Genomic DNA, 24,176 nt, shown 5'->3' with positions numbered 1-24,176 from the left:
CCATGCCAATTAGATGTAATGTATTCCAACAGCACATCTTCTCCCCTTGCAGAGCCTGTCCGTTTCTTTAAGAGCCGCATTTTTATTATCTGGTCGAAGGATTGGTATTGTGGCCGAGCACAAAGCGTTGCGAGCGCATAAGTGCTGTCCGAGGTTAAGGTGGTTACTTAATGGTTTTAATGGTTTCTAAATTTGGATTTGGTCGGTTGTGTTGGAGGGTGAATTTAATGCACTGGCGTATCCCGGTGGTTGCCTAGTAACGCGCTGGCAGTGGGCGCCGTGCAGAGATCTCGATGGTGGGCGCTCCATTAAAACCGTTGGCGCTCCTGACCTTGGCGTCGTGAATGCGCAAAGCACACAGACTGTGTGTGCAAAGCAGGAGAGATAAGAGTACAGATCTGTGTGTTTGATACTGGAACAGGAGGGGGGGGATATTTCACACACAGCCACATTGTCTCACAGGCAGCGAGAGTGACGGGCATGGTATGGAGGAAATCTGGAGATGGAGCGCGTATTATCAGCTTCAGTAAAAGCAGGTGAGTTAACCTAATGACTATGTGTGTGTTTTTTTCTTCTGTTGGACGATTTTTGTTATGATGGATCACTGTCATCCTGCACAATCATTTCATCCATAGCGGTTCCTGAACGATAAGCCATGCTGCATCATATGTTAGATTGCTATTTTCCCCATTTTTTTTCAAACATTACACCGTCCTAGACCTAGATTAAACAAGCACCTCAGAGCACACACACTAAAGCAGTTTGTCGATGCTATCAGGGCTGTGGCTTGCTTTTCACCGTAGGTCTGCATGCATTCATTTATAGAGCAACTATCATTATGTTGAGTGCTACCTGCATGTTCTCTATAAGGTATTCTCCCTGCATCGAGCCTTACTCCTGTTTATTGCGTGGCTGAATTAGAGGGGATTTGGGGAATCCGGTAAAACGGTTTTGATGTGCACAACAGTCGAATTACAAGGGCATCAGGAGCCTAGCTCTGTTGTCTGACATGCCAGTCTCCTTCTCCAAATGCTTTCATGTTAAGGGGCCCAGGGCTACTAGAAAATAATCGATATGATGTTGTCCCAGAGATTTTTATTAGTGCTGAATTGGTGTTGAGTTGTGCGTCTGTCAATGATGGAGGTGTACCGATTGTAATGGTGGGAGAGGAACATGATTATAGTAATCATTCTAATAGGGCTGCAATTAGGATCAAGTCAGTCAAATGGGAATTAAAGTATTAGGTTCCCAGGAAATACATTTGTGTGCATCTCATTGATGCACAAACACCTGGTGGTCCATTCTGGTAATATGTGATGGTTGTGACAATTTTGTGTTTTTTTTTTTAAATCAGTAACTGGTGTAATCTGTGCAAAGTAGTATTTGTTTATTTCCTTTCCCATTGCTTGGCATGTCTCAGGTTAAATTCCCCTAAAACTTGTGAATCAAACTTGACTGAGTGATGGCTCATATTTATTACATGGCCCATTTGGTGTAAGCTATAAAGGTTTTATCCACATCTGTCCCCTTGCAGAGCACAAGTTTAAAAAAAAGAAAAGAAAAAAGGACGCTGTGTAGCTCGTTGTATAGCAGTGACAATCTGCAGTCAAATCTGTAAAACAAAAAGAGAGTACTACATGCAATACACAGCCCTATGACCTACCCTCTGCTACAATGGTTCAAATTAAGGGTTTGATTCGATGTCAAATAGCAAAAGAACGCAAATCTATTGAATCTAATTTGATCAATCCATGTGTAATTTAAAAGGAAATGCTGCTCGTTTTAAGAATTCATATCATCCCTTTGATCTACAGCAGTCCCGGCAGTGTCTAATGTTTTTTTCTTGCAGGGCTGCTTTATAAGCTTGAGACAGCTAACCAAGTATGATTGGTAATGCTCACTATACAGCCTGTAACGGCTAATTTGATAATTGCTAATGATTTCACAGCAGGTTTTGTATGAATAGAGACGATTTCTACCTCTGGATGATTTATTATCAGTGTCATCTCCAAACCAGAAGATGTGCCCTGATCTGCTCCGTAAAAAGGGAAAAAAAAAAACGGTTCTTTATCTTTTCCATTTTAATGTCTAGGGAGCCGTTCATCATTGTCACATAACTGATATGGGATGGAACAAGTCCTGTCCTCTCCTGGCTGTGGGGAGCTTTCATAAGTGTTAATTAATGCAGACAAAGCTGGCCTAAGGCAGAGATGTACAATATGTCTCAAATGAACTTGAGTGATATTACTCCGATTTGTTCTTTTCTCTAAAAAAGGCAAAACTGTGATTATGTTCATATAATGTGCTAATGCACACCTGTGAAAGAGGACTGCCTTTCGTTTTTGTGTTCATTTTCCTGCTAGTGTAAACAATCCGCTGCAGGGAATGAGAAAAGCCAATGCATCACATCTATAGCTAATTAGCTTCTCATATGAGAAGGGAAGAAATTGTCCCCTGACTTAATAGCAAGTGTAGCTTCATCAGACTGATAGAAAGCTATTTAGCTGCAGTCTCTCACAATGCTGGGGGCGGTACTCGTCAATAAGTTTGATTAGGTTAACAAGCTTGTTTTTGCTTTGTTCATTGATGAGCCAGTGAAGATCCTGCTGTCGAGCTTATTATGCTAACCGCTTCCCCAGCCTATGAGGACGGAGGGGGAATGCATTTTAGATTATAAAGTAGTTAATTGGAAGCAGCACAACACAGTTAGCTCTTTGTAGTTCTCCATGGGTGAGCTCAAATTTGATACCTTATTTTACAAACAGTGTGCACATTAGGGGTGAATGGGTATTCTGCTGTTTACTGGAGCATGCCTGCTCACATGTCATCTCACAGAAGCTCTTAAAACAGCATTTTGCTTGAAAAGTGATCATGCATGCCCAGTTTGAATCTTTGCACGATGCCAAAGCGGATCCCTGCTACGATTTAAACGTTCAATATCAAGGAATATTTTATTTAGGGGTCAAATCAACAGGAATTGAATTACTATTACAAAAAGTTTCATTAATAAATCTCAGCTTTCACACCTTTTCAATAGACAAATGTTCATTCTTGTGGAAAAGAAGTAAGAAATGACTTTCAGTAGTTGAGACTACAACAATTACTTTTCTTGAAAAGAAGAGGAATCCTTTTCGTCTGATATTGAATTCTCCTGCTGCCTAGAAGCCGTCCTCAAGTCTTTCAATTAACCTGCAATTACTCGGCTTTATAAGGAGGTGGTTTGTGCTTGTGTGGTCCCATCAGACATGTTTGTTCAAAGGCACTTCCATTTTGCATCTTCATCTCTGTAGCTGGCAGTGCTGCTGAGATGAAAGACACAATAAAGAAACAAACATTCTCTATTCGCAATGTGAGATATTTGGTGTTTTTGAAATATAATAAACACTGACACATCACAATCACATCACATATTTCTTTCTCAGTGTGGTCCCTCTAATCTCTCGTCAGTGCATATTAAAGATGTGTCAGTCTGTGCTCACTCTGCTTTGTTGCTTTTATATAAGAAAAGAGGTGCTTAACACCTTTTATCTTGAGATGCTTTTGCAGCATCACTCTAACATCATGGCAGATGGATTTTTCCAATTTCGCCCATCGCCTCCTCCACAGATATATGGAGATCAGTATTCAGTGATTTATACATTTCAAAGCCTAGATTTGCTCTTTTAGGAGAGCAATTTGTCCCAGAGTTTTTTTTTCTTTTTTTTTTTGCATTAGAGGATGAGGTATACTACTTCAAATATATTTAAAGTGCCCAAAGATACAGAGAGAGGATCATACTGAATGAGATACAGTGCAATATGAAACAGTGCTGTACAATAAGATTTGATGCAATAACATTCAGTATGATAATATGAATCAATATGATGCAATAAGATTCATTACAAGTCAGTTTGTTACAGAACCACATGATATGTGACACACTAATATAAGATCAAATGTAATAAAGCACAATATGATTTGATATTATATGATACAAACAAAGTACGATACGATATGACACAATCTCAATTCAATTCAACTCAACTTTATTTATAAAGCACTTTAAAACGACCACAGCCAGAACAGAATGCTGTACATAAATAGACAAACAACGCATGCATAAAACAATTAAAACACAGGATAATAAAACAATAAAAACAATAGAAACAATAAATATAAACAAACCATAAAACACTAAAACAGGAGCATAGTCTTATGCAGTGTTGAAAGCCAAGGAATAAAAATGGGTTTTAAGACGAGTTTTTAAAATGGACAGTTAGGAGGCTTGTTAATAAGATACAGTATGGCAGCCCTATTCAATTAGCGGCCCACGGGCCACATGTGGCCCGAAAGCAACCCTTGAGTGGCCCGAAGGCAACTGCTGAGTGATTGTGAATTGGGTCCGGCAAGAAAAAACTGTGCCCACTGTTTATTTTTTTTTATTCTATGCACTGAAGTTGTGACTGTCTCAGATGGGACCAAATATGAACAAGGACAAACTCACTGTCTGCTAAAAATGTCCAGCCCAGCTCATGTCCTTAGTCTGAAAATCCGGCCTGACCAAATATTTAATTGAATAGCCCTGCAGTAGGGTATGACACAGTATGATACAAAACAAAGTGATACAAAGCAATACAATATGATATCATTGATACCCTTTTTTTTGTCCACATAAGGAAATTTACTGCCATCAAAAGTTAGTCAATTACACATGTTTGTTTAACTGTTTTTTTAAAAATAAGTTTTGATGTCATCTTTATCTTCATCTTCTTTCAGATTTATGTGCACTGCGATGAAAAGTGTAAGTTCCGGCCGTCCATACCTGGCTGAGGTGTATTTGGATTTGATAACCGTTGGAGCCAAAGGCCCTGTGAGTGATGCCTGTTTGACGGTGTTGGTGCAGACGGACTAAACGGACACTACAGTGTGCTTTTGTGCTGTGAAGGGCACTGTCTGGCCCAGACCATGTGGCTGGCTACATTTAGAGACCATCTGTTGCCTGCACACCTGCTCCATCAGCAAGGGACTGTTACCATCACCCACTGTGCTCTCCTCTGGTGGATACTATGTTCTTGCTGGTCACTGACAAAGGCAACAAGCCAGAAATTCTACCCGACCGTGACCACCCAGTTCGGGAAACTGCGAGGCCTCAGGGTTCCTGTGCCAAGCGAGGTGCTCAGGCCTGTTGATCAGTATCTGGGGGTCCCCTATGCTGCTCCACCTGTGGGGGAAAAGCGCTTTATGCCCCCCGAGCAGCCCTCATCCTGGTCAGGTATCAGGAATGCTACCCACTTTATGCCTGTGTGCCCTCAGAACATCCACAACACCGTGCCAGAGATCATGATGCCAATATGGTTCACCTATAACTTGGACACAGTGGCGACATACATTCAGGATCAGAGCGAGGACTGTTTGTATCTGAACATCTACGCGCCGACGGAGGAGGGTGAGTTGGTCAAATGGACAGCATAACTCTCCATGTCCATTGGTCACTGTTATCCTGGCCCTTGTGTTGTCCTCATAAAGCATGTTTGCCACTGATCATTGTTCATGTCATTGCTGCCCGCAGAGGCTGATTTACCATCCCAGCTCTGGCATCCTTGTTCCACCTGTTATAATATTATTTAATTAGAAATAATGATTGTGTTCCCTATTACTGTGTATGTGCAAGAATCTGGCAGTACAACATGATATGAGACGATACAATGCTGCTTAGATGATGCCACTGAATGCATATGATACACATGGAGGCATAACTAAACATACATGTGGGGGGAAGGGATTTTTTTCTCCACAATACCCATCCTGTGAAATATTGCTGAGGTAAGGTGTTGTTCGAGGAGTGGTCCACCTAAACTAAGTTTCAGCTTTTAAAATGATGAGCCAAGCATATTTGGCCGTCATCACTGAGCTTCAAAGTAATCATGAAAGATTACAAAGGAGAAGCTTGCACTCCCAGCTGCCATGTTGGGAAAAAATTACAAATTCCTTATATTTTACTGAATCTCTGCTTAGTTCAGACACTGAGTCTGTTGGGGGCCAATTAGTGAGATACAGGAGTCAACTCCCGTCTATCGCCTGCTGAATCCCTCCTATTTTGGTATAACAGAACTGCAAAATGAACCAGCAAGGGAGCATTTGCTTTGCGAGCTGTGAATCTGTAGATTAGCGGAGCAAGGTTGTACCACAGCACAGCGATGTCTTCTCTGAATCTCATGTTGACAAACTTGGATTCAGGGTCCTTCAAAGCGCCAATTTAACATGGTTTCCTGTGGATTCAGAGTATTTCCACCCTCACCAGCACTCAACATAATAAAAAACATTCAGCATTCAAAGTTGAACCGTGTTCAGCTTTTGTATGTAACACGGCACTCTTTGACTGACTTTTCTATGGTCGCGTAGCAACAACACATAAACAGCCTGCTGGAGAGGGAGCTGTCCAAAATGGTGCAGCAGCCCACGTTTTATAAGCTCATTGTCTGAGTGCTGCCTCCTCACCCTACACACAAGCAGGTTAATTAAATTTTACATTTGTATTCATGGGGAGCGACATAACCCATTGGTTTTATACATTTTTAATTCTTTAGACTTCAACATTGTTTGTTTCTGATGCACTCTTTCTGTTGATTGTGTGTTTTTTACTGATGTGAAACATTTGCTGTTTTCAGTTTGTGCATATCAACAGTATTAATTAGAGAGTGTATTTCTGAAGTTATTTAATATTCATTTGTGTTCCCTGATGCCCCAATCAAGTCATAGTTCATTAATAATTCATCAATAAGCCATACACTGTACCTCATATATCCTCAGGATAACTATGCTGCAGTGGAAGAATCAACAGGAGAGTTTGTGTTAAAATATAATTGCACAGAGAGATAAAATGAACCAAGAAAGATGTATTCCTGCTGTCAAAACAGAGGCAGCTGGGTCAATATAATGATGCAGATAATAAAGCATTCAAAGGTAACAGTGTGTGTTTGCGCAGACACAATGTCCCATTTCTCTACAAGCTTCTAACGAGGAGCAAGACTTTGTACACTTGATAAAAAACAGATTCTGATGCTTATTAATTTGCGTCTGTACCTCATAATGTAATAGTGTCATGCATCTCCTCAGATTGAACATACTGTAATGTCATCTGCATTTTGTCAGAAAGCAATTATAAAGAAAAAGTGCAACATTCTCTATGTAAATGGGCTAATCTTCCTTTTGCCTCTAATTTATGGATCTTGTTCCCTGATTCTGTCACTTTGGTTGGACCGTACATATTAGAGAGGCACATTGAACCATGCTATTTTGAATTCCCTTCTTCTTTTTTTTTCCTCATGTGAATCCCAGGGAGCCAACACAAGAAAAAGGGGGCGGCTTTCTCACATGCTGAGGTTCATATATCTGAAGGTATTTTTTTTAAGAGCTCACAGTTTTGATGCATGGAATCTTTTGGCTTGAGTTTTTCTTACTTTCTTTTTCTTCTTTTTTTGTGGATGAAGATCTTTCAGTTTTTTACTTTACCAAGGAACTGCGGGGGTTCTTTTATTTCAGGAGAAGTACAAATAATGTTTTTATCTGATTTATGATTACATAAGTTTGCCGCTCCTGCATCTCATGTCTTGAATTGAGCACAGTTGCAAACCTCTCAGTAAGTGCTACATATTTGCTTCTGTGCACATTGATCCAGGGATGCATTATCTACTTATCTGTCTCACGGTCCCTTTTAAAGACAATCGTTGATCAATATAGCAAATTGGGCTTCAACATGAAGAATAGATTTTCAATTGTATTGAAAGTGCAACCTCTATTTCAGCTGCTATTTGAAGATAACTGGAGCTGAGTGTAATGTAAGGTTTTACTTTAAGATTGGGTCTACACATGTAAACTAGTTTCTAACTTTGTGCATGTATATTATATTAACTGCAAAATTCCCTCATCACTGAGTTTTCTACTGAACTGAGACCTAACACAAGTCACACAGTCATTTTTCTCGCTCCTTTAATCTCTAAACTCGAGTATCTCAGAGCAAAAGAATTCTAGGTTGAGCATGCACTGTAAAACTGTTAATTACTCCTGATCCTGTTATTCATACACACCGTGTCAGAGTGTATTTACCATGCATTTTATGAATGTCATTACAGCTTCCAAACCGCAGGCCTACCACTGCTTCTGAGCACCTTTTTTAAGCAGCCGTTCCCCCATACCTCATACTGATCTCTCTCTCTGACTCATGCTGTTTACATCAAGTTTTATTAACAGTGCTCCATTAACTCTCTGTTTCATTACTGTTGCCTCTGCAGTTGTTTGCTCAGCATCTGTGTGTGCGTGTGTGTGTATGTGTGTGTGTGTTACAGATATACGGGATTCTGAAGCTCGACCTGTAATGGTCTACATCCACGGAGGCTCGTACATGGAGGGCACTGGGAACATGATGGATGGCAGCGTGCTGGCCAGTTATGGGAATGTTGTTGTGGTCACGCTCAACTACCGAATCGGAATACTAGGTGATGACAACTTCTCTGTGTGGTTACTTTTTTATGACATTCTGAACCGAGTATTTAAACGCTTTAGATTCAACTCATTATTGAGTTCCACTGATGTTGATTTCATAAACTGAGACCAGAGCCCAGCTGATACTAACACTGATACTATGATGAAAAATCATAAAAATTAGGGATGCACCAATCCTACTTTTTAGGTCCCGATACCGATACCTGGGCTTTGGTATCTGCCGATAGGATCCGATCCTGGTATTGGTTTGACAATCTCTATTCCTTAATGTGAGGATAGAATTATGTTTTGGCAACTTCAGGCTTTTCTGACTTGATGGTGAACTGTACCTGGGTTCCAAGTGCTAAACCAGAGGCTGGAATCCCTTAATTTCAAGGATCCGGAACAATTAAATCCAATAACCTGTCCGTTTTTTCACACTCTGAATCCATGAAACGAAGGTTTCTTGCTTCTTTGCAGTAGGCTACAGCTGACGTAAACTTCCTCCTTTGGGCTCCCATTATATTTTTCAGCCGACTGCCATCTGTCGAAACATTACCGCTGCACATGTTGCAAGTTTCCGTCGGAGTTGTTAGCAAAAGAAGCATGCACCTAAACTGCAGAGCCTCTATAGTTATCCTCCATCAAGCTCCACCGGGCAAAAATGCACAGACCGGCCGGCGCTGATGACGTAGGAGACGCACATGGCTGTTGTAAACACAGAAAAGCTTAGAACTGAGATGAATAGATCTGCCATATGGATCGGCACTATATATTGGCCCCTTGTCACCGATATCCGATCTAGCTTTTTGAGTTCGATCTATCCGATACAGGATTGGATCGGTGCATCCCAAGTAACAATGGGAAAGATCCATGGAAGTATGGGAAGCATGAAGTTAAGTGACAAAATTAACCAGGGAAGCCAAATGGGGGATAGATAGATAGATAGATAGATAGATAGATAGATAGATAGATAGATAGATAGATAGATAGATAGATAGATAGATAGATAGATAGATAGATAGATAGAGCTTTTTTGTGGATTAAAGCTAGGACGACTCTTGGGCACAGTTGGCATTGCAGTTGATGTATGTGCCACATGTACAGAGGCTACAGTCCCAGCAGTCACTGGTTCAATTCCTGACCATGACTATTTGCTGCATGTCTTCACCCACTCTCTACTCCCCACATAACCTTTCTCTCTTCAGCTGTCCTATCTAATAAAGGCGAAAATGCCCTAAAAACTAACCTTAAAAAAAGTTTGGATAATCAAGCCCCCATGACTGACAGGAGCTCTTCAAAAAATCCTACATGGCAGTAAAGTGGTGAGGCCCAGTGGGATATTTTTCCATCACCCCAAGCATTTTTCACACAAAAAGTTGATATTATTGCATGTGGAGGAATAAGTGTCAATACTGATAAAACCACACGTTAATCAAAACTATCCACCGAATGGAATATCAGTCTACTTCCAATAGAGACATGGGAAACATATACGAAAATATAAGCAACTGAATATCCTGATATGGCAAAACTTGATTTGAATAGAAATGTTGGCCTCAGAGGAGAAGCAATGCAAACACAATGCCCTGTCCTTGTTGCAAACAAGCAGTTTTCCAAGTCCTTCTGAAACCACTCTTTATCTTCCTCTGGATGAATTTATCTAATCTGTACAAGATAATCAGCCTCTGCTGTTCTTAAAAGAAAAATGATTTAAATGCTGTATGGAGGGATGCAACATTCACAAGCACTCACAAGGTCAAGAGTTTTTCATTCCATCGTGTTTAACATTCAAAAGAGTGTGTTGTATAGATGAGACGAGACAGGGGAATAAGTAATAGGATCAATTGTAAGAGAACCAGTGACCTCTGAGTGGTTTCATGAAATTCAAAAAAAGAAAAGTGACAAGAAAAAGATGTATTTATTTCTTGCATTCTAAATTGTATAAAGTCACATGGAAAAAGAGCATGATTTGAAGAGCAGAGCCTGTATCACTTCCTGAGGGGCACGGCTGCATGGAGACTGTTACAAGGAGTTGACTAAAGTCGTGGAGACACTGTGAGGAGAGCAGAGGCGTATTTGCACCTGAGGGGAAACGGTGTCAGTTCATTCCGATGCCCTGCTGGGCTACAACTTTAGATCAAAGCTGTGACAGATACTGCGGATCTCCTCTTCAGCACTGTTGTCTCTTTATATACTTCAGGCTTCCTCAGTACCGGGGATCAGGCAGCAAAGGGAAACTATGGACTCCTGGATCAGATCCAGGCGCTCCGTTGGATCAGTAAGAACATCGGTTACTTTGGAGGAGACCCAGGTCGCATCACAGTCTTTGGATCGGGAATCGGTGCCTCCTGTGTCAGTCTGCTAACTTTGTCCCACCACTCTGAGGGTAAGAATCTGCCAATCACCACATTCATCATAACAATAAAGATTTGTTCTTGTGAAAGTTGAAGTACTTTTAATACAGTCATTTAACAGAAGTGTCAGAATTCATAAAAACTCAAGATGTACAGTAAGATCTCATTTTTTCTCAATCATATTAATTTCTTCCCTTAAAGATGTCACTTTTAAAACAATCATTTGTAATCATTTTGATATTTGCTTTTCAGTGTCAAGTGCAGCACTAAACACACAGAGATGAAGTGTTATGATATAAGTGTAGGATAAAGGGGTATTTGTTAAGTAAGTGATTGCTTTTGTTCCCCTCTACTCAGTCTAATCAGCCTAAACGCTTTGCCTCTTAACAGTGAAGCTCTTAAAGAAGCCTACTGGCATTATAAAGTGTGCACCATGTCATCACACTCACCTGTGTCCTTCAGTTTTTATCCCTCCAACTGATTCATATTTCTGTCTCCTAGGTTCATATTTGTTTATTTCTCTTTTTATATGTTTTCCCCCAAAAAATACAACTGTTTTTGGGATATCTATGCAGATATTATGCTCAAATCAAAGTAACAATACAACAACACAGCGATAAATACTTTCAGAAGTTGTACAATTTCAGTTAAGAACTTAAATAATGGAATCAAAATATCGTTGCGGATGAAAACTGAGTGTTATCTTTTCAACAATACATTTTTGGAACCCTGCAACTTATTTTTTATAATAATAAATGTACCTCTAGATATCTATTAACTGCATTTAATATGTCAAGGGTTTGTATCCTTAAAGCTCCTGTGGGGAACTTTCTGTTTGTGTTGATTTTGGCATCTCCTGTGGACAAAGTGATACCCCCTACTGTCTTTTGACAGTCAAACATGTCACTCACTATGAAAATTTGCTGTTGAAAAAGGAAAAAAAAGGTCTGTTTCTTTAGCATGCTGTCAATCATTTGGCCTGACACCTCCCCCTCGCAGAGGTTACAGGCATTAAAAATGACGATATGGTAATAATCAGTATTATTGCTGATGGTCTTGTTTAAAGTTCGTAAAGAGGAGTCACTGTCAAGTTCAGTTGTTGCGCAACCAGCTAAAAACTCCTCACAGGAGCTTTAATGACTTTTACTAAAGTCACGATGTATTTTGAATATTTAAAATTACATTATAGATAACTAAAAGATATTCCAATTTTGGTATCTATGATTAAAATTACAATGAGTAATATTCATCCATCCATGCATCCGTTATCTGGCTGATGCCTATCCTAGCTTCCATTTGGCAAAAGACAAGGTACACCCTCAACAGATCCCCAGTCCATCACAGGGATTGGAATGAGTAAGATAAGATAAGATAAGATATTACTTTATTGATCCTCCGGGGGGGAAATTCAGTTGTTACAGCAACCCAGACATAAGTACAATCAAGAAGAAGTCTCAATAAGTAAAATTAAAAAATTTAAAATAAAGATAGATAAATAAAGATAGAATACAATTTAGATATGTACAATGTTACAAATGGAATTTAGATTAAATAGCAGTAATTACAGGCAGTATTAAAAATGATTCAGTAGTGACAGGTTGACATGGTGTGATTATGGTTGGTAATGACAGATTAAGCAATAGATAAAATAAATATGGGTATATAATATGACTGTGAGTTGTAGTAAACAATAATAATGTAATATAACATAATATAATATGGCAAAGATAATTATATAATACAATGTAATATGCATTGTAATGTCATCAGTAGTCAGAGAGATGATGAAGTGTGACAGACAATGCAGGGATGGTATGTAACAACTAGGAAGAATTCTATAGCAAGTATCCAACATGTTCATCCTGAATAGGAAGAATGACATTGTTGAAATCTGAAATGTTAAGCCACATAAACATGAATGGTAAAAGTGATGCCATTTGTCTTATAGAGAATGACACTGTGGATATCTGAAATGATATTTGTAAATGATAATAATTCCATTCATTTTAATTTACAGATACCAGTAATACATATACAATCAATCTAATAAATATAAAACAGCCCAGCAAATACCTGACATATGGCAAGAACAGTACTTTAGAAAATGTTCTTTTCCACCACGGACTGTAATTGTAATCACTTCAGTGAAGACTCTGCTGGACAAAGTTTGTATAAGGATGAGCAAGTATTAGAAAAAAAATTAAACTCCTTCTGATGTAAATAATTACAATTATTCCCCCAGAAATCCTATGACGGTGCACTAGTAGAAAATGGTCCAACTCTACAGCTTTCAGTGCTGATAAATGCAATCAACTGAAATAGCATTATAAAATGACAAAATCAATAGAAATTCAATTAAATTATTCCCAGTATAATGGAAACTGCTTTCTGATATCCAATGAAAAGAAAAAAAGGAATAATATTACCTATTTCTCTGTTAAGCCAATATAATGTATTTTGGTTAACACTTTTCCAAAGCTCCTCGCTAGAATCCAAGGTGCGTATTTCAATATGGGTGACCCACATGGGATCAAACCTCTTATCTTTACTGTATTATTGCCCTGGTGGTCCCATTGAAGCTGGACAGAATCACAAGGAGGGCAGAAATTGTGTTTTTCCATCAATGCTGGGGAGGCTGCGGCAACTCTTTGTGAGGTTTCCATTTGATGCCCGAGCTCGGCTGCAGCAAATTCACAAAGACCTCCGGCTGTCTTTGAAGTAGACTAGCTAGCTGCTGCACCCTCTCCCACCCCCACTCGCCCCCAAAAAAATGAAATAAATGACAGCAAAGGAGGTTGAAAGTGACACAGCTCCTGCACTCTTTTTCCAATGACTGCTATGCTGTAACCTCAGCAGAGTGTTTTTGAGTTGATACATATCACTTGTCAGTTTAGGTGGTAGATACAAAATCCCCCGAGACAGAGGTGACTCACTGCATATAAACAATTCAACAGAGTGATGTTTACTGTATCAACATTAAAGGATCAGGGTTACTGCATATTCAGCTCCCTGCGCAGACCCTCTACTGCACACTTGGCATCAGCAGTCTATGTGTAAGCTAAGCAGCTTGTTAGACACACAGCATTAACAATCCTACAATTACTATGCCTGTGAACAACCAGTATACCCCTCCACACTGAAACAATTCTGTGAATGGAGCATTAATTTGACTTATATTCAGGTCAATCTGCTCATTTCACCACATGGAACATCAAATGAGAAAAAATACTTTTCGTTTTTAATATTAAAATAGAATTAGAATGGGCCAACATCTTAAAACTAATGCATTTCTACTATCATCTACCTACTGTCTTTTATATTCACTCTTGCAGAATTCAAACAATATATTGTTCTTACTAAAGAACCTCAGACTTAATGTGATTCATTTGAATATGGCTGCTGCTGTAAAGTTTCGTCCTGAATAATAACGCTAATAACACTAACCTGACTGTATTTTTGAAACCAATACCAATGCCACCTTTAGAATGCATAATTACCAATATGGCTGATATAGTGAACTTCTAAGGTGGCATAGAGATACTCCTTTTACAGTTTTTCTCAGTCGCTTTGGTACATTTCTCGAATCATCCTCGACATTTGCAAAGCCTCAGTGCTCTACTCCATGTACTGTAGACAGTGCTGAAAGCATTGATAACTATAAAGAAGATAAACTGTGATGTGTCATAGTTTTTAAACCACCTAAAGCATTGTTTTCTGCAGTATGTAATCTTTAAAAAAGTTTTCATACAGGCATATGTTGGAAAAAAATACATCCATACCATTACATCTTCAGAGGACACAACAATATTGGAAAGTAGATATATCTGTCAGGCTGAATACTAACATCTGTTCTCTGGGCTCTGTTGTCTTCTGTGTTCTGAATCTTGTGTGCTAAGGTCTGTTCCACAGAGCCATCATACAAAGTGGGTCGGCCCTGTCCAGCTGGGCCGTCAACTACCAACCGGTCAAGTACACGCGTTTGCTGGCCGAGAGGGTCGGCTGCAATGTGCTGGACACTGTGGACATGGTCTCCTGCCTACAGAAGAAGAGCGCAAAAGAGCTGGTGGAGCAAGACATCCAGGCTGCCCGATACCGCGTGGCTTTTGGTCCTGTCATCGATGGAGACGTCATCCCGGATGACCCAGAGATCCTGATGGAGCAGGGAGAGTTCCTTAACTATGACATAATGTTGGGCGTCAACCAAGGAGAGGGACTGCGCTTTGTGGAGAACGTGATGGACCTGGAGGACGGTGTATCCGGCAGCGACTTTGACTTTGCTGTGTCAGACTTTGTGGACAGTTTGTACGGCTACCCAGAAGGGAAGGACACGCTGAGAGAGACAATTAAATTCATGTACACAGACTGGGCGGACAAAGACAACCCAGAGACCCGTAGGAAGACCCTGGTGGCTCTCTTCACCGACCACCAGTGGGTGGAGCCCTCAGTGGTGACAGCCGATCTCCACGCCCGTTACGGGTCCCCCACATACTTCTACGCCTTCTACCACCACTGCCAGAGCCTGATGAAGCCGGTGTGGTCAGACTCGGCGCATGGAGATGAGGTCCCTTATGTGTTTGGAATCCCAATGGTGGGTCCAACTGACCTGTTCCCCTGTAACTTCTCCAGGAATGACATCATGCTCAGCGCTGTGGTTATGACCTACTGGACCAACTTCGCCAAGAGTGGGTGAGTAGCAGCAAATTCAGGACCATCCAAAGCTTATATATACATATTGCTTAGTTAGCATGTTTGCAGGAGGATATTATGCATTACCTTGTTGTTCTCTCCTTTCTTGTTTAGGTCAGCTTACGCTCTAAATGGTTTGATCATTTGCCAGTCAGTAAACAAAAGATACTGATTATATAGCACTATTAATCGTTAGTATAGCATACATCAATCCACAATATGCAAACATTTGGCAACAGAGGCAATAAAACTTCCTTTAAATGGGCAGAAACCTTGAGCTATCCAGACTCATTGGTGAGTTGCCATTTACCCCAACTGCATGTGCCAAAAAAGTTGGACAGAGAGAGAGAGAGAAACAGAAAGAGTGAGATGGGAAGAGACAAATAAACAAACAGTCAACAGTTGGACTGACATGTATGTTGAAAACAATTTCATTTTGTTGTCTGCTGGACTGCAAAGCCACATGAAATGATGAAAGTGTAGAACATAAAAAGCACACGCAATCCGAGGAAAGCTGTGTCTCTTTAAATGCCATGTTGTCTCTTCTTTAAAGAGCCAGTTTAGCCTTCAGTGTAACCTCTTTTTTTACACACATAACAAAGTTTCATCACTCTGGGCCGACTTCCTAAAGGTGATGGATCTTTAAAATTTACAGCTTGACTCGCATAAATGTTTTAGTGCCTTGTGGGATGAATTGGTTGTGTTGAATAGGAATTGTGAGGTGGCCTGTACAGTGTACTTCATAAACCTCAGACTGTTGTTATTTTAAGTGGTAGTGGCAAAAATAATTAATTCAGACCTAAGGTAGAAATCAAGTGAGTCACTTGTGTGTGATGTTATTGTGGATGGCGGCCGGAATAAAAGCACTGCGGTTAATCTACCAATCAGACCCGTTCAACATTGCAGGCCCTGCCCCCTAAAATGAAAAGTATGAAATGGACGTATGAAAAGTACTACCCCCCTAGCAGGGGCTTTTTAGGGGGGAGATTATCTACCCCTGAACTACTTTTTTGCCCTGGGTCCGTTGGTCGGACGCACATTGTTCCAGTGTTAAGTCCCTAGTTTCGGGGTAAAGTTCCTTCGGTCAAAAACGCCTATACTGTGTTTTCAAGCTTGCTTGTAATACACAACACTGGTACTATGAGTGTCTGTGTGGTAGGCTGTATACCAGTATACAAGCTACTCTTCATTTATGAGACATATTTTAAATGGCTGTTTTATTTTGAGAGAGAAAAAACACATCTTCATATATTTACTGGTTCCTTTATGTACACACTATGTACATATTTTGAATTATCATTTGAAAAAGTGACATTTGGAAGTATTTTTGTAAAAATAAGACACATTTTCAGCTTTCTTAAGTTTTCAACCCTGAGAGTGTATTACCCAAGACAGACTATGATCCGGTGTTGACTTATATTATGCTCACACTGACTCAGCACAGGAGTATCATGCTGTTAAAAGTGCACCAGAGTGAAGCCTTGCAGCTCTCCTTCTGACAGCTTGTTATATCATTTGTCATACAGAGGTTAAGATTTCCTGTGTGTTTTTAAAGATAAAAGACATCAAGGTGAGTCACACTGTAGTAGCGGACTCCACTGATGCCCTTGCTGCATTTTAAATGCACAGTGAGTGTGAGAGGAGGAGGAACCTCAGCAGCAGCAGCAGGAAGCACAGCACAGGTCACTGTGGGCTGCTGTTTTAGTGTGACGACATGAGGGAATGCTGAGCCCTTGAGGACAGACGGTGATATTACATTGTGTTGACCTCCTTTTTTGCCCTTTCAGTCTTTTCCCTCTGTTTTACTTTTTAACAAACAGGCCATCTGTTCCCATTTGTATTGAGAATAGCAACATTGTTTCACCCAACTTAGGGGTTGGCTATGAGGTTAAAAGTTGCACTTTATGAACCAGGCTTTTTTCCTTAGCAGTATAAATCATGGTGTTGGCAAATAAAATTAAAATTACTCTTGATATTATCAGAGAGGTATGTTACACTGTGTATAGAACAAAGAAACCTGTTTGAAACATCTACATCAGGCATGTCCAAAGTACGGCCCGGGGGGCCAATCGTGGCCCATGGTCCATTTCTTTATGGCCCCAAGCTTCCATCTTAAAATGTGTTATTTATAGCACAGAAATGAATCACACTCTGAATCTTCTGTACATTTGCAGTTTCTTTCAAGCACACAAACAAAACTAAAGTCAATCCAGAAATGTCTCAAAAAGCTTCATATGGACTACTGGTATAAAGCCAAAGCTCTAGGAATTCTGCAAGACGGCAAAAAAGAAGAAACACAAGAACTCTTAAAGTTGATACTTTTTCATATTAATGCTTTTATCATGATGTGAAAATTTTCTTGATGAAAACTAAATGTTCAGAAGACACAAAAGAGGACACAAGACAAGATCAAAATTATGAAATTGTGCAGAAAAGGCAAAATTTGTGCATAAAAAATGATCAGAACGCAGGAAAATAATTATTTTGTTATAAAATGTCTGCTGGTCAGAAAAGTCTTAAAAACAACATGTGTGTTTGTGATCCTGACAGAAAAATAATGAGACAATATTTTTCCCACATTGGCCGACCCTAATGAAAAACACTTATCTCCAGAAGAAGAAAAAGTTTGCTAATGTTTAAGTGGCTTGTGGAGAACTGAGGACCAACCTAGTCACTGATTTATTGACAAATTATTGCAAATAATAGTTTTTAAATAGAGATTTCATATATAACTCTTGTGATTCCTAAGTCTCGGTAGGAGCCACTGGGGTATTCTGACCACATCAAATGTGGCCCTTTTTTGAAAAAAGTTTGGATACCCCTGATCTACATGAAGTTAGTTTTTTAATTACATCTTGTTCTGAACCCCAGTGAGCCGCTGGAAACCAGTAATCCAGTAAAAATTGGTATCAGTTTAGTTCATACCTAGCATGACTACCAGCATCTATTATGCATTACTTTTATAAGAAGTTTTCTCTTGACTTTTATAATAAGTCTAATAAGTCTTGGATGATTATTGATATTTAGGTGTTGTTCAGTTGTTGATTATACTTGGTGTTGGGTTTAGTGTGTCTGGTGAGGTAGGTATGTTAGCTAACAATGTGAGCTAACATTACAGAGTTAGCATTTAACATTATAATCATAGCTTTTAAAAAAAAAGGAGGTAGTGTCAGCCTACATTACATGTGTTTGCTAACTGCTAACAATGACATGGATCACTGACTGTATACAGAATGGACAACCTGTTTTAATTTCGTTTATTGTGAGATGTGAAGACAAAAGATGGCCTCGATAACCACAAAAATAACTTCTGCTTACCAAAACATGCATTCAACTTAGAGATGGAACAGGAAAGTTCCTTCCTGTGTTGGAGTCAACAGCAGAACAGATTATTGTGTTGGTTTGAAGCAGATACTAATGGCTATGGAAAGTTTAATGACTCTTGTGCAAGCGGCAACCTCCGGTCTCAAAATATGTAGCCCATGCGCAAGTGTTATAAACTGCAATTCATCGAGAATCCGCTTGAGGCTGGCTGCAGAAACACCGGAAATCACATAGACACCAATTCAAAAAAAGACGATCTTTGCATCATTAATAAACATGTTTACAACCTGGTTCAAAAAACGTCTTGGCTCTACGTAGCTCATTTCTCTATCGGCACACACTGTACGGGGGGTGAATTTTTTTCTAACCCGACAGTTCAGAAGAAATTAAGATTACAAGTTTTTGCCCAAATAAGGACATGACTGACTTGACTCCCAGTCGGGAACACATAGCTGTTGGCTAGGAGGCTCAAACTCCACCCCTTTACGTCACACTATACCTGGTTGAGTTCCGCATTTCCACTATGGCTGCCGCCGTCGATTGGCTTCAAAACAGAACTCAGGAACAGATGGGTGATGTCGCGGATACTACGTCCATTATTTGTACAGTCCTGGCACAGAACTCTGCGGGAGCCCACACTTGTCAACAGAGCTGTCAATCAGTAGTCTTTTTAAAATCTAATAACTGATTAAAACTAAAATACTAGGAAAAATTACCTTGAACGTAAATCAGCATTATAAGAAATATAATGCCAGAAACCATGTTCGAGAAAAATGTAGTTTATAGTTTGACCATTGTTACAACTGTTAACAAGAGAGAGGCAGTGTTTATGACCAATACTGCAGACAGACAGCATGGAGAGCTCTAAATCTTTTGCCTTCACAGTCAGTGAACACGTGTCAACCGTTTTAATGTGCAATCTATGATATAGAAAGCAAAGCATTTTGTAACTTGTCTTTCAGTGACCACTTGAAGTGAATGATTTCCAGATTGCAACACTTCCTTATCTGATTTCTAACCAGACTCCCCAAACATTCAGGACTGTACAATATTGATTTTCAGAGGTACCGTTGTTGTGTGTGGATCCAATCAGAGAGATGTCAATCACCAAGGACACCCATACCCACACAGTCAATGAGAAATAGTCTCAACATCACACTGAGCCGGTTTTTAAAATAGACTTCCCCAGTATTTCAAGATGTATATACAGAGGATTTTCATTGAACAAAGATTAAATTCTAATTTTGGATTTCTGATACTCCCATTCAGGATTTGTCCCTTACTTTTGATTTTTATCACTCATGTTTACCCTCTTTAATTTTTCCATAGGGATCCAAACAAGCCAGTTCCACAGGATACCAAGTTCATCCATACCAAGGCAAACCGCTTCGAGGAGGTGGCTTGGTCAAAGTATGATCCATATGACCAGCTGTACCTGCACATCGGCCTCAAACCTCGTATTCGTGATCACTACCGTGCCACAAAGGTGGCCTTCTGGAAACACCTGGTGCCCCATCTTTACAATCTCCATGATATGTTTCATTACTCCTCCACCACCACCAAAGTCACCCCGCTGGATCCCACCCAGTCCAACGGGAAGAGGGCCGGCAGCACTGGTCGACCCCCCGTATCCTCGGGCCACAACGAGGGCGAGGGTGGGAGAGAGATGGGTCCACTGATCATGCCGAACCCGAGAGATTACTCCACAGAGCTCAGTGTCACCATCGCCGTAGGGGCGTCATTGCTCTTTCTAAACGTCCTGGCCTTTGCCGCTCTCTACTACCGCAAGGACAAACGCAGTCGGCAGGACACATCCCAGCAACCCAGTCCCCAGCGCGACAGCAAGGGCAACAACGTGAGCCACACCAACACCATAGATGAGACCTTGTCATCCCAACGGAACCAGTGCGAGGCCCTTCACAATCCTCTACACGTCTCACCCAGCTTGGACTACTCTACGCTCAGCCAGCGCCGCTCCCCTGACGACATCCCTCTGATGACCCCAAACAACATCACCATGATCCCCAATTCCCTGATGGGCCTGTCCAACATGAGTCCGTACAGCACCTTCCCCGCTGGTTACAGCTCCGCAGGCCTGCCCAGCACCCACTCTACCACACGGGTATAGCTTGGCAAAAGATAAAAGGAGCTGGAGAAGAAACTGTCATACGTAAAACACGGAAATGTAAAGCTGTATTTAGGCTGTGTAGGTAAAATAGGGTTGAATATGTTTGTTCTGTCTCTTCCAAAGGTGTAACGCCAACATCCTGCCTTTGCTCTCTCATAATAGGAAGTGTAACTGCAGAGTCATTTTATAATAATCATTTTCAAAGGCAGACTAAAAGAAAAAGTGCATTTCATTTTCCACTTTGGCTTTTTTGGAACTTTACCTAGCAAGAACTTAGTATAATGTTTATACAGTTGGATTTGTATGGGAAGCTTTTTCTTACTCTGTGATATCTATTTTGATCTCGTGGAACAAAGGGACATTACAACTAATGTTGGACGGAGATGAGATCTGGGAAAAGCTGAAAAGCAGTATTATGATTATTATTATTATTATTATCAAGCTATTTTATACATATTTCTCATGGTACATTGCTTATTATGAAAATGTATTTTTACCGTAATTACTTTAAAATGCCTTGTAACTCACTCACATAAGGAATTACTGTGGAATCATAACAGCAATGGACTAAACTTTCCTCTAGTACTGATCACATGTGGTGGAAATCTCTGGTAGTGCAAAATATGGCACTCATGTGTATGTGAGTGGGTGGGTGGGTGTATGTGTGGGTGACTGGATGTGTGAGTGTATGTACTGAAAGGTGCGTAAGAAAACTGTAAATTAGGCATTGTTTGAATTTAACAATTCAGTTTGGCATATGTAGTGTTGTGTAATCTATTGTAGTCTATTTGCGTATCCTTGCTATATTTTTGCTTCATGTGTCTATAATTTTGCTCAACACATTGTAGAAATATAACTTCTGCTTTACTATAAAAAGAGAATTGCTTTAAATGTGTTTCCTACTCTGACCAACTCATGGTTCTTTTGGCTTGGCTTCTTTGTACAGAATAAAGTTAGACCTGCATTTCATTTGTCCTTTGTTTATGATACTGTAAGGTCTACAGAAGGACAGCTGTTAATTACATTATAATTGTATGTATACCAACTCAATTATTCAAATTCTAAAAAGGAGTTTCATGAAACCTAAAGAGTATTGCTCCTTCTATAAGTGGTTTGGACCCAAGATATAACCAGGGTCAGTCTTTACTAAATGGACATAATGGACGCCAAGCTTTGAGATTTGTTTTCTTTGAACCTATCATAATGTTGTTTAACCTTCATGAGACAACTATTAAAGATTTTTGGAACTAAAGAGGAGTCTTGTCACAAGTTGGGATTTGATCTAACTCCATGAACACAGTTACTATGATTTCTTTTTGAGTCTATAGAGTTTCAGTAGATATTCCTAATTGTGTGAATTGTTATGCAATAGCTATAGTGTCTTAGTCAAGTTTTGATAGGTTTAAATTAACAAATCATTGTGCTACAATAAGGAAGAAAAAGGGGGTTTTGAGAACAAAATAAACCAATAAAGTGAGCCTATGAGTTATTTTAAAGGGGGTATCAGCAGAACAGCCAGCCAGCTGCACCAAATGAGGAAGTGGAACATCTTAAGTTATATCAAAGTATCTGTTTGACAGAAAAACAAATACTTCATCTTTTGGCACCACATAATGATTTTCAGAATTCTGAAAAGATTATGCAAAAAGCACTTCTAATATCCCCCTTCAAAATTACACAGGCTGACCAAACACAAAAAAGTGACATTTTTCTTGCAATATTTTGACTGAACTCTGTAATTACACACTGTGCCTCTTGCACTTCTACAACACTGTAATGCAATGTGACCTGGAACACTTGGACACCAATATTAGGCCAAAGAGTTATTTCTATTATTACAATGGAGGGATGATGAAATAACTTTAATGAGACGCTTTTGCGGAATTACAATGTCTAAGTGACTTCTGACCACCGAAATCTAATCTGTTGTCAAACTGTGAAAAACTCTGATTCACTTTTGGAGCTAGATACAGAAATTTTAAAATGCCATCGATCTGTTTGTGTGCGGATAGAATGTGACATTTTCAGATGGTTCTGGCACGCTTTTTATGTCTGCTTCAGACTAGCAGCCTCCTGAGACCCAGCAATTCATTTTTGTCCTCTGTGGAGCACATGCATTTTAGCCATCTAAGTTAAGCACCATATATGCAGTCTGTAAAAACCCCGCTGTCCTTTGAAGAGGACATCCTGGGCCTTCTAATGATGTTTCACTTGTGGGGGTGTGGCCAACAGAGCACATGAACTTTCTTTTCAAAGTGGCTGCATTGCATTGTTTCACCAATTTTCGTACTCCATGAAGCAGAGGGCTGAGTGAGGCTGGGTGGATTTTACTTGTACACACATGCACACACACACTCACACATGCACACACACCAAACATGCATGCACACACACACTCACACATGAACACACATACATGACCATACATGCACACAAACACTGACACATGGGTTGAGTATGCATTCTAAAATTATATGTTAATGTTCTGATGTGTTCCCACTATAGAAGTGTTTTAATGTTCATGAAATGACCAGAAATCTTAACAGAAATATACAAATCCATGAAATAATATAGTTACATTCTTTGACTTATCAAGACCTGATGTCCTCTACAAGGGACAGATGATAAAAAAATAAATTAACAACATTATTGTATTTTTTTTGTGTAATATGTTTCTTTCAACCCCAGTATTTATATTATCTAGAAAAAAAAATAATATCAAAACTTTCTTTCTTCTGGGTCTCAGGAGTCCTAGTCAGTACTGGCATTACAAAAAATGGACGGCTGACAAAGCCACCACAGTCTCAGATCAAGCTTTTAACTGTAACTGTCAAGTTAGGTTGTTGGTGATACTTGCGCCAGCTTTTGAGAAGAAAGATGAATTCTTTAAAAAGAAAGAGTTGAACGGTTTTACTATAAAACCTAATTTAGTTCAGTATTACCAATAGCCTAAGTCATGAGGGTCACCAGGTACTACTGATAAGTAAGCTAACGTTAGCTTGATTAAGAAAGTTGCAAAGCCAACTGTACTGAGTAAATGTAGTGACTTTATGATAACTGTAAACAACTCATAGTGTGATATTAAGCTTTACCATTAAGGCTTTTATTTCATAGGGTAATGTCACTCATAGTCACAGCACTGCTGGTATGCAACTATACCTTGGATTTAAAGCTATTAGAGAAAGACTTGACTAACCCAGTATGATCATGTTTTTTATCCA

At 39.7% G+C, this 24,176-nt stretch overlaps 1 protein-coding gene across 2 annotated transcripts; it reads left to right on the top strand.

Moving 5' to 3' along the window:
* The first annotated feature begins 48 nt into the window (after window positions 1-48).
* Window positions 49-22,207, top strand: LOC117813436 (neuroligin-3-like). Of its 2 annotated transcripts, XM_034684638.1 has the most exons (7): window positions 70-536; window positions 4,756-5,425; window positions 7,318-7,377; window positions 8,325-8,474; window positions 10,664-10,849; window positions 14,714-15,503; window positions 20,157-22,207. In XM_034684638.1, exons 2-7 carry the CDS (start codon window positions 4,945-4,947, stop codon window positions 20,953-20,955), a joined length of 2,466 nt encoding a protein of 821 aa, XP_034540529.1. In that variant the 5' UTR covers window positions 70-536; window positions 4,756-4,944; the 3' UTR covers window positions 20,956-22,207. The 2 variants fall into 2 exon arrangements, with proteins under 2 accessions (XP_034540530.1, XP_034540529.1); XM_034684639.1 differs by lacking the exon at window positions 7,318-7,377 and having other exon boundaries at window positions 49-536.
* The last annotated feature ends 1,969 nt before the right edge of the window (window positions 22,208-24,176 follow it).

The sequence above is a fragment of the Notolabrus celidotus genome, chromosome 5 (genome assembly GCF_009762535.1).
Source record: "Notolabrus celidotus isolate fNotCel1 chromosome 5, fNotCel1.pri, whole genome shotgun sequence".
Lineage (NCBI taxonomy): Eukaryota > Metazoa > Chordata > Actinopteri > Labriformes > Labridae > Notolabrus > Notolabrus celidotus.
This window is presented reverse-complemented; position numbering and strand designations above follow the sequence as displayed.

Excerpts from the sequence above, each read along its gene's own strand:
- LOC117813436 (XM_034684638.1), top strand. The coding sequence starts at position 4,945 with ATGTGGCTGGCTACATTTAGAGACCATCTGTTGCCTGCACACCTGCTC. Across the intron at positions 7,378-8,324 it reads TGAGGTTCATATATCTGAAG|ATATACGGGATTCTGAAGCT; the intron begins GTATTTTTTTTA and ends TGTGTGTTACAG. Across the intron at positions 8,475-10,663 it reads CTACCGAATCGGAATACTAG|GCTTCCTCAGTACCGGGGAT; the intron begins GTGATGACAACT and ends TATATACTTCAG.